The following is an 11,122-nucleotide window of genomic DNA, read 5'->3' as shown; positions in this document are numbered from 1 at the left end:
TATATAGCAAAAAATCCTACGTTCTATAGAAGAGCTAAGCATGCAGAGCTGAGATACCATTTCATCGGACATGACATTGAAAAAAGAGAAGTTGTGCTGAAGCAATGAATTTCCAATGAGAAGGTTGCCGACCGTCTTATATAAACATTATCACCATCAAAATTCGTTTGATTTAGAGAGCCCGTTGTTGTGCAAAGATTTTTCACATTAAGGGGAAGAAATGTAAGTTACTCTTCAAATAGAAATTGAAGGGTATCCTACGTTGGGTAGTCACCGTGGTGGTCATGGAAGTTTCAAGGACTTGATAGTTTATTATTTTAGGCTTAAGAATTGGAGGACTTAGGCGGCGTGCATGTCCTCCAAAGCATGGTGTTTTTTGGTAGGTCGTTTTTGAGTGGTGTTTCAAAAGGGCAGGGTGAGCCATGTGGTAGCTTTGCTTCCTTTTTATATATATATACATATATACATACATACATATATATATATATATATATGTATGTGCAGCGTACTGAAAAATAAGCAAAGAGAAAAAAAGGAAAAGTCGGCTTTTGCATTTTTTGCCTTCACTCTGAAGCTTATTGTTTTCTTTTGGGGTATGTTTGTCTGAGTTTCTTTAAACCAACCTTCACTGTGATGCCCTAACAGCCAGCATGAATAGCGCTTCAAGAAGGGATGAGGTGGAGGCCATCAGAAGGGTGCCGTGGATCTTCATTGACATGCGTCTACCTGCAACATGCTACAACACTTTGTTATTTTTTTGGGTTGTGTACAATATCGGAAAAGGAAGGTTCAAGTATCTAGAGATCCTGGCAGTCATGAATTAAGTCGACACTCGTATCGCCGGGAACAAAGAACATAGAAAAGTACGAAACTAAAGGCACTACACACCTGCATAACAAAGGAAGAGGGAGAGGGCTATGGCCAGCGAGGTAAAGCCCACGTACAAGGCATGGGATCGGGTGCCGGCTACTAAAAGACTGGTGCAAGAAGGGTTGAGGAGAGCAAAGCCGATCATCAGATTCCCTTTGATCGTGCAGCATTGGGAAGTAATTAGGGAATTACCATCATCGGATAACACCCCTGATGTCGACGCCTCGTGCCAGCCTCGGACTTCTCCCAACTCTACGTCTACATCCACCTGCGCAGGTAGAGTACTGGTGGCTGCTTCGAACTCCTCCTACAGGGCAGCGGGAAGTCCAGGGTCTTCTGGCCTGTTTACCACAGGAGCAGTGTAAAGAACCTCCCCATAATGGCGCCGACGGAGTCGCTCACAAGGTTTGTGATAGAATTCATGTCTTCCCTCCTTTCCTTGCGGATGACCATGGCCGAAACACTCTCCGTCTCCCTGGATCTCCCTCCCTCTCTCTCTCTTATTCTCGGACGATGACTACCAGATGACCCAAGCAACAGGGAACGAACACTCGTCGAAGGAAGAAGTTTCCTTCTCTGTTACGAAAGGGACAGGGAAGGAGGGAAAGATCAAGGATGGAAGATTTGGGTGGACGGAACGGGAGGGATAGGGAAGTATTTATAAGTGAGTGGAGAGGGGATGGGTTTGAAAGGGGAAGAGAAGGGACTGGGGCGGTCTACATATTTGCCTTGTCCAAGATGACCATGTGGCGGTACTATAATTTGTCACGACCCAAATTTTACGGACCTGACCGGGTCGGATCAAACTTTCGGGTGTCAGGTTGGCCCTATGCCCATGCTTGGTTGAAAGAGGGGAGGGCAACCCAGGTATCTTTCCTCAATCCGTCGTGTTTCTGTGGGCTTTGCTCTGGAATAGGCGGTGATGGCAATGTGAACGCATATTCATTTTTTTTTTAATTGTATTGTGGCCAGCCATCTGGCCATTTTGCATTGCCGATTAATATTTTGGCTCTCTCTCCCTGATTTAGGATTCCTTTCTATATATTTATTTCTTTAAAATCGACACCGTTGACCAATGTCACTTTTAAATGATTTTTCAGCTGTGGTATAGTATTCTTCTAAGGGTGTGGACGTGCATTGCATTTGGATGTCGATGCTGATATGGTTTGCTCGTGAGTTGTGATGTTAAGTTGTTGCTTTATGTTGGCTGAGCTTTCTTGTTTCTGAGGTTGGTGTTTTTGAAATAATTAAAAAAAAATGTCCTTTCAATTCTTTTCACTTTTTTCATTTTTTTTCATAAAAAGTTTCTCTACATTATTTAGAGGACGCATGGAATTTAATGCACCAAGAAAACGTACCTCGCGCTGGCAGGGCTGCCAATATTAATACTCAAAACCCCACCACTGATAGATGTATGTATGTGCTGGGTACCATTTGAACTACGTTATTGATGGGGAACTTTGATTTTTGACGTCAGAATATTACAACTATGCAAAATTAGATGACATTGAATGGTTGAAGCTTATAAAGTTGGGCTTCCTTTTTGGCAGCCACCGAGAGGAGCAAGAACTTCCCAAGTTATGCAGGGCCTCGAGTCTCCCATCAAGACAGAGGGGCCGAAACTAGCAGGGCGGAGCACCAAACTTGATGCAGAAGGAAAGAAATGAGGGCAGCGAGTGTGAAAGCTCAGATGTTTAAATGTACGCTTCCTGCAAACATTATTTATAGATCCACAAGCTTTCTTTCTCATACATAAATTTTGGAAAGAGGCGAGTGACTTATAAGGGATGTCAACCGACCAGATACAAACAGGATGTTCTCATAACCACATCCATTATTTTTTTTGGTATGTTCATATATTTAGGTTCGAATTCGGATTTCAAAACAATTGTATAAGAAATCAATACCATATCCAAATCTGAATCTGAATCCAACTTAAATCTCATTTTTGAATTCACATTTATAATAGAATCTGCATTTTAAATTGAATCCTCGCTGCAATATAATATGTTAATAGTCGACTTTCAAAAACCTGGGACATAGGATATCAGATATTTCAAATTTAATCTAATTCCTAGTCTGATCATATATTTATTTAAATATGAGTCTATATCTAAATTTAATCGGATGTCATTTCTTAAATCCAGATCCAATTTGATTTCTTAATCAAATGTTAAAATTTAGTTTCATAGTCCTTTTTTTTTTAGTAGTTCAATTGGACCACGGATCGAAATTGGATTTTATGACATCCTTGCCAGAAGGAGACCTCCAAATAAATTCTGTGAAAGTGGTTCTTCTTGAACTTTAATTTACTCCCTATTTCTGGTATACTTTCGTCTCAAATTTTTTGAAATGTACATTAAACAAGCATGTGTTTGGCTGCCCTTATCATGATCTTGAGCATCGAAAGTCTTTCATTTGAGTATTTAGTCGATTTTTCACTTGATTCAACTTTGTCTCTCTCCCTCCCTCCCTCTCTTTCTCTCTCTCTCTCTCTCTCTATATATATATATATATATATATATATATATGTGTGTGTGTGTGTGTATGAGATGGTAGAATGAGATTCACAAAATGCAGAGAGACAACCAGAGCCATGTCTTTGCTTGCACGCCACGGCGGATGGCTTGAGAAAATCATGACTGAAAGCTAAAATGATGTTGAGCCACGGCCTGTAGTTTGTGAAACTGACGACGACCACGGAAATCCACAATGATGATGGAAGAAATTGGAGATGAAGATCAGAGACAATATTACACAACAATTAATCACTTTGAAAATCAGCTCGCACATTTTGGGAGCTTAATATTTTGGTGTTTGTTGCATGAAGATTACGCATCATAACCACTAATCAATATGTGCATGCATTTTTGTTTGTACAAAAGGTCGGTTGGCCAATTAATTGCGTCAGACGGCAAAGCTCTACCAATTATCATTTGTGACCACCTCATTCTTATTGATGTCAAAGAACACCCAATTGTTACACGTTATGGACAGTGAATTCACTTTGTAACAGGGTAACTGCTTACATGTCAAATTTTTTTAATCTTACATGAAAACCGTTACAAATTGAGCTTTTTTACTTGTACCCACCCACGTTCCTTGTGTGGTATTCTGAAAGACGAGATCAGACCTATCCGCACGAGGTTTGATCATTTCTGGCACTTTTGTCAGGGGTAGTTAGACCAAAGATTATATTAAAATGTTTCATTTCCAAAATCTAAATGTCATCCAAAACCTAAGAAAGCAAACATACCCTAATTTTGGATCATGCATGTGTTGAAGTCCTGGAAGAACTTAAAAATAGATTGATAAACAAGAAGAAATTAATATGAAGTCTGTTTATGTTCGTATTATTATAAAACATTACAAATCGATGTTCTAAATTGTATATAATGCATGCAAAACTAGGCCATGTAGACCTGGAGTCTTGTCTCTATTAGGACTTGAGTGTAGAACATGGACCGAGCAAGGAAATCTGGATTTGAAACTAAAAATTGAAATCAGGATGTGAGAGACTTACATAATTCTGGTTTCAAATAGAAATGAAAACTATTATGTCATGACATTGAGATTAAGAGTTCATGATTAAAAATTTTAGGTCAGAAATCCAATAGATCATGATCTCGTACTAAATCTTTTCAAAATCCAAATTTTGAGAGAATAGATTCAAATATGGTGATTACATGATTTAAAATCTAGTACTTAGGCTTGATTCTATGGGAATTGATCCAAGGTCTATGATGAAATACTCATTTGCTTAGGAAATCTATTCAAGTTCCAAAATAAAAAATGCAAGATGTAAAATCTAGCGTGTGAAAGCTGAAATCCATAATCCAATATCCATAGTTTGGGATTTATGATTGGAGTCTCAAATGAGAAATCAGATTTAAAATCCAAAGTCTGAAATTCAAGATCCAAAATTTAAGATCTAAAATACAAGATTCATAATATGATATCCCTGATATGAGTCCCATAATATGAAATCCATAACCTAAGTTGTTGAATCCAATAATTGAAATCCAAATCACATGTACTAGAATTGGGTTTAATATCACGGTTTAGACCAGTTATAAGGTTGATGATTTCAATCCAATGCCATGAATTGAGATATAAGATCCAAATAGGGTGGGGGTAGGTTGGTCAAAAGGGCTGGGTTCAATCTTCCCTACGCTGGGTTTAAACCTTCCTAGGGATAGGTTCGACTGTAGTAAATGTGTTTGATATTATTCAAATCATGTGATAGATGATACAAACTTCATTCCTTTCATATGAATGGGTGTTTAAAGAAATTTAACTAGACAAAGAGGTTATGGAACCAGGTTCACAAGTAGGTGACTCTAAGACAGTTATGAGCTAGGCCTATGTAGACTCGATGTCCACATGACTTAGAGCTTTTGAAATCATTTAAATAAGTTAACTTTGTAAATATTTTAGAAAAATGTGATTTTGAAATGGTACTTGTGTGAGAACCAAATTGGGTTCAAGTTTTCACATACTTGGGTTAAGCCAAATGGTATGCTGCTAAGCTCACCCAGTTTAGTTTCAGACAAGGGGTGCACGTGGGCACAAAGTGATCTCTTTCATACCTGACCACTATGTGTACCCTAAAAATTAAAATCAATTTCTAGAAAAATAAACATACCAAACTAAAGTGTTACAAACGCAAATAAGAAAATCCCAAGAATTGAACAAGAAAATAAATTAAACTAAACTTGCTAAAAGAAAAAAAAAACAAAAACATGCATAAAGGAAGAAAACGAAAAAAGAAAACACTAAATTCTAAATAAGAAAGAAAAAGAAATTACCTGACCTTGGAGACTTGCATGATCCCACTTCCCCAACTTCTGCACCAAGATGTTGAGTGCAAATGCAGCCCTAACCATGACCGTGACTAAGACTCTAAAATTTAACTTTGAACCTTTCTGTGAGTGCCTAACTGGAATTTCTCTGACTAGTTAAGCATGCATTCAATGAATCCAGCGAGTTTGTCCATGTATACTCAATTCAAATACATATTCTAATCATATATCCTGAAAAAGGCTGCAGGGGTACTCTCAATTATATTTCACAAAAAATTGAATACTCTAATCAAATATAGAAAAGGAAGTCAGTGTTGTTAAATGCAGGCGCATATCGAGGCATGATGCGCATGCTTTGACACACACCACTATAAAAAATGCACCGCATTTTCAATATGATGGTGCAGTATAACTGGATGCGGGTGCATCGGTGGACTGATGTGCACGCAACAGGGCTACGTACGTGCTTGATGCAGCTGATGCATGAGCGTCAGGTGCATCGTATACAGATACTGATATGCATATACTATCTCTACGTTTTGACCTGTTGGGCACATATACCGGGCTCTCCCCCCCTACCTCTCTCTCGCGCCATGCAGGCCTCACTCTGAGAAACCGCCGGCAAGTGCAATGGTTGTCTGCAAATGCCGGAAGGTATGCTAGTCTCCAACATTCTTTTGGATGAATTTGTTCGCCTTTAACATTAATATTGCAGCAACAAATGTTCGTTGGTACTGTTTTTACTTCATTGAATTTTGGGGTCCATTTCTGTCGTAGATCTCGTCCTGTTCGTTGCGTCAGTTTCAAATCTCTGTTCATATATTTTAGTGTTCTTCTTCAACAAAATGTAATGAGCGAGGGCGGATGCTTTGACCGACGAGCACTTAACTTTTTAGTTGTTTGAGCCGAAACCTTCAGCTTCTTATCGAGATTCTCGCTTGAGATTTTTGTTCTGTTTTTTAATTCATATTTGACATTTCTATCTAACTGTAATTGAGGCCATATCGCATTGAAATTTGTTTTACAAAGCACTTTTTTAACTAATATGTTGTATTTCTTGGACATCTTACCTTTTCAATTTTTTCTGAGTGCAGGAAGAATGGGCCACTACCTCCGATCCAGTTCTTCTTTGGTAGATTTAAATGGTTAATTGGAACTTTTCATCTTCACAAGTAGTGAGCTTTTGATTGATATGTACTTCTATTCATGTACTAAAATTGTTTCTATTTATACTACATAATTTATGCAGTATATGTTTTTTAACTCATTGTTGGGTCTATAGTGGTAACCATTCTACAATCCCATTTATTCAATAGAATTTATGCATTGCATTTGTTTGACTCATTGTTGGACTCATAGAAGCAAATGCATAGAATGTCATTCTGTATTTGTGGTTGTGGTATTCATTTTTTACAATTCCTAAAGGATAATATAGACTTCAGGAATTTTGGTCGTGATGCTTACACATCACTTCACATTATTGTGCACGCATCGCTTCACAGGGTGTGCACATCAATGCATTTAACAACACTGATTGAAGTTGAACAGCGCCACCATTCCCGCTATGTTTAGTTCACAATAACATGCATCAATTCATGTTTATAAGCACTCAAACTTGGATTAAAGTCTGAATTAAGTTATATTATAATCTACCAGAATCAATTATATACAAATATATACATCAATATGTATGTTTTGAAATTGGCTGTGTACAAACCCAAATCTATCTATAACAATCATATTATATATAAGCATTTTCAAAAGCTATCAGACCTAAATCCAATTAAACACACCTACGACAACTAATATATAAATGTATGTATTTTAAACAAAAATCATATATATATCCAAATAAATGTTAATACATCTAACACACATAAATATATGCATTTAGAAAACAAATCAGATCTAACAACATAACATACATAAATATATGTATTTTAGAAACAAATCAGATCAAGATCCAAATTGGTTGAACATTCATATATATATATATATATATATATATATATATATATAGATATATATATATAGTAGAGAAAGAGACAGAGACAGAGAAAGTCAAGATACATCAGATCTAGATCCAAACCTATTCACAACAAGAATCATATATAAATACATGTATCTTCAAAACAGTTCAGGAAGATCCATGTCCAATTTTCTTCACAATAGCTAAAGTATATATCTTCAAGAAAGTGTTCAGGCTTATACGTTTCTAAAACTGTTAAAAATAGCTAAAATATATTTAAAAAAAAATTATGATCCGAATCCCCATTCAAATTAAGCCAAAGCTAAACAACACATAAGAAAATCAGATAAAATCGCTTCTATGTCCAAACCAAATTCGTATTCATTTTTTTTTTCAGACACTCAATTTAAAGGTTATTACGTACATTTAATAAATCCATTATTTTGGTGTATTTATTTCTAGAAAACTCCAATGGGTCAGAAGCAATCCGGGATAGGTCGAAGTCCAATAGAATTTATGGCCAGTCCTGCATTCTCAAATCAACTTAAGCAAAAGATTGCAAAATAGAAAAACTTTTGAGAAATGCTCTGGACATGAAAATCTGTTTGGAACAATTTGATCATGTAGAAGGATTAATGCTAGGTCTGATAACCCTAGATCCCATTTGATTTAGATGTTACTGGATACATTGCTGATATTGGCAGCTAGAAGCATATGTGGGCTGGTCTGGCCAATTGCCCTCATGGTACTGCAAGATTTCTTTGTTTTACATATTGATGCCCAGAAAAAAATTTGCTGCTAATTTGTATATATTGGTGCCCCTAAGAATCTAAAATCGTTTGAACCAGTTCCCTCTTGTCAGATTTCTTGGCTTTGCCATTGAGTCCCAAGCATGATAGACTTTTAATACTAAATTTGTAAATCACTTTCCTAATCCAAAGCAAAATTTAAGCAAAAGAATTTAAATTCAAGACACATGGTGACCATTACTGAAACATCCTAAAATTTCATCAAATTTTAAACTATTAGCTGACAATGCACAGCATGGATATAGACATGAAAACAGAGAGATTTGCTATTATCTGTTGTGTCATTAGAACACTACAAGAAATTGTCTGAACAACAAAGGAATCTAATTACAAAGGCTGTAGCCATGTACAATCTGTCTTAATATTAAACAAAACTGAAATAAACTCTTTTATAAGTGTAAAGTCCCACAACACTGTGAACTTGCCAGAAAGCCATTAATAACCAGCATGGTTTTGGCATGTCAATATCTAAGTAAAAACACAACGATATGCATGTGTGGTAGGGGTGGGCATCGGGCCGGGCCGCTAAGACCCAGCCCGGGTAGGTCCGTCGGGCCTGAAGCCCGGGCCCAAGCCCGGCCCACTTATTGCCGGGCCGTGCCGGGTACCGGCCCTGGTCCACCAAAAATCAGGCCCAGCCCGACCCGTTTTGTTAACTGGCGGGCCAGGTCGGGCTGGGCAGGGTCATGCCTGATTTCACATTGAACCCTGGACTTAATTGGAACCAAATTTAAGAGGGAAACCTTTTGAAACATTTCTGTTGCAAGTTTGCAACACAAAATACAATTCTTCAATTAGTTATTTCACATTTTAAGGGAACCCAAAAATCTGCAGAAATAAATGTTACACATATATGTGGGCCTGAGAAAAAAAGAACTGTGTACAACTGCGATTACAGTTCTATAATAAAAAAGATTCAAAACTTTATTGCATATAATTAGGCAAAAAGGCTCCTAACCATCACAGCTTGAAAAGAAAAAACGAGCATAACTCATCCATTCCAAAAAATATTCATTAGACAATAGAGAAAAGGCACTCAAACAGACAACATACTAAAATCAACATGAGAAGTTAGAGAAACGAATGGTGATGACAGAAACAGTAAACCATCACTGAAAAATGATTCAGAAGCCAAACATGAAGATGCTCTAGTACAGTCACAAAGATAAATGTGAGCATGGTTACATGGGCACATCAATTGGGTGTTAAGTGCTTGCGCATACTGCCACGTGCACTAGTACAGTTTGTACTTCTGCTTCACAGAAACATTTGAAGAAATAAAGGACTCAAGAATATGGCTCCCACTGGCATCTTTGGCGACTTGAAGAACTAGGCCAGCTTCCAGTGCAATCATGCTTGAGATGAATGGCTGAATGTATTTCTGCATTGAAAATAAATTCACACGTAGAAGATTAAAAGAAAAGGAAGAAGAGAAACAGCCAACAGAATCACAGATTACACAACAGGTAACAACGAACAACCAAGTCCCATCAACAGAATTTGATACAACATAATGAATTCTGATACAACATAATGCAGAGAGACTACAAGTAGCACCTGAACAATGTAATCACTTTTCTTTAACTATAAAATGGTTCAGTTATAGCATACCTCAAAAAACAAACCGACAACATGCAAAGAATCTATCCCATATTCAAAATTTCTCAGACCAGCATAATCACATAAAAGGACAACAAATCCTCCTTCTGAAATTGTTCAAAATTACTGTAGTTGGTGTCATGTTTAATGTGCACGCATGAAGGGGGGGGGGAGAGAGAGAGAGATAGATGCTTGAAGAATCAATATAACGAATGCTCACTGTAGGGATTTGGTCAACTGAAATTTCGTTGTGGACAAATTAGTACCAGATTCATATATATTGAAAAATGGGCACCACAGCATACCCTGAAGAGAATACTGGAGAACCTCATAAAAGAGGAGAACCACAGGGAAACTAAACCATGTACTTAATAGTATAAACTCAACAAGAGAAAGCCAATAAACTTCTTCAGATAAACAGAAGTCAGGCTATTTAGCTAAGCAACGGAGCAATAGCTTCGCCAGATTTTGATTACACATCCACTGAAGCACAACTAAAAAGTTCTGGTTTTTTACCTTAACAGCAGGACAGATATTGATTCTGTATGTCTAACAAAGATAAAAAGCAAACCCAAACTCCTGGGATCGTATACAGGCAACAGATAGTAAAATTTGACAACAAAAACAACTTGCACCACATTTCAGAAGAGCATAGCATAACCCATTAAACTGGTTCGAGGCGTTCCCAAAACTCAAAAAATATATGGAAAAAGTTCTCAACAAGAGAAAGCAAACATATTCGGGTAATAAACGTTATGGTGATCAAAGACGTGTACCTTCACAAAGCAAAAGCGTGATGTTTTACCTTTTTCACATAACAGAGGATAAAAGACATGTACCTTCACAAAGCAAAAGGCCAATGGTGGACCAGTGGCGGAGCGGCGAAAGGGCGACGGTGGCCCAGTGGTGGAGTGGAGACGGTGATGGTGGCGACGGTGGCCCAGTGGTGGAGCGGAGATGGTGACTCTCCCTGTCTCTGTGGCGCAGTGGCTCTGCCTCCTTCGATGGAAAAGAAAATGCAAATTAGGGGAGGGAGGGAGGGAGGGCGCGGGAGGCATGAGTCGAATGTTGAT

General features: G+C 37.7%; 1 protein-coding gene across 1 annotated transcript; it reads right to left on the bottom strand.

Annotated features, from left to right (window-relative positions):
- Positions 1-9,444: 9,444 nt before the first annotated feature.
- LOC116267879 (uncharacterized) lies at positions 9,445-11,122 on the bottom strand. Its single transcript, XM_031649812.2, has 2 exons — positions 10,889-11,122; positions 9,445-9,831 (listed from the first exon to the last, which is right to left on the bottom strand). The coding sequence occupies exons 1-2, from the start codon at positions 11,105-11,107 to the stop codon at positions 9,685-9,687; spliced, it is 366 nt and encodes a 121-aa protein (XP_031505672.1). The 5' UTR covers positions 11,108-11,122; the 3' UTR covers positions 9,445-9,684.

The sequence above is a fragment of the Nymphaea colorata genome, unplaced genomic scaffold (assembly GCF_008831285.2).
Source record: "Nymphaea colorata isolate Beijing-Zhang1983 unplaced genomic scaffold, ASM883128v2 scaffold0001, whole genome shotgun sequence".
Taxonomy (NCBI): Eukaryota; Viridiplantae; Streptophyta; class Magnoliopsida; order Nymphaeales; family Nymphaeaceae; genus Nymphaea; species Nymphaea colorata.
Note: the sequence above shows the minus strand (reverse complement) of the source record. Positions and strands in the feature narration are given on the sequence as shown.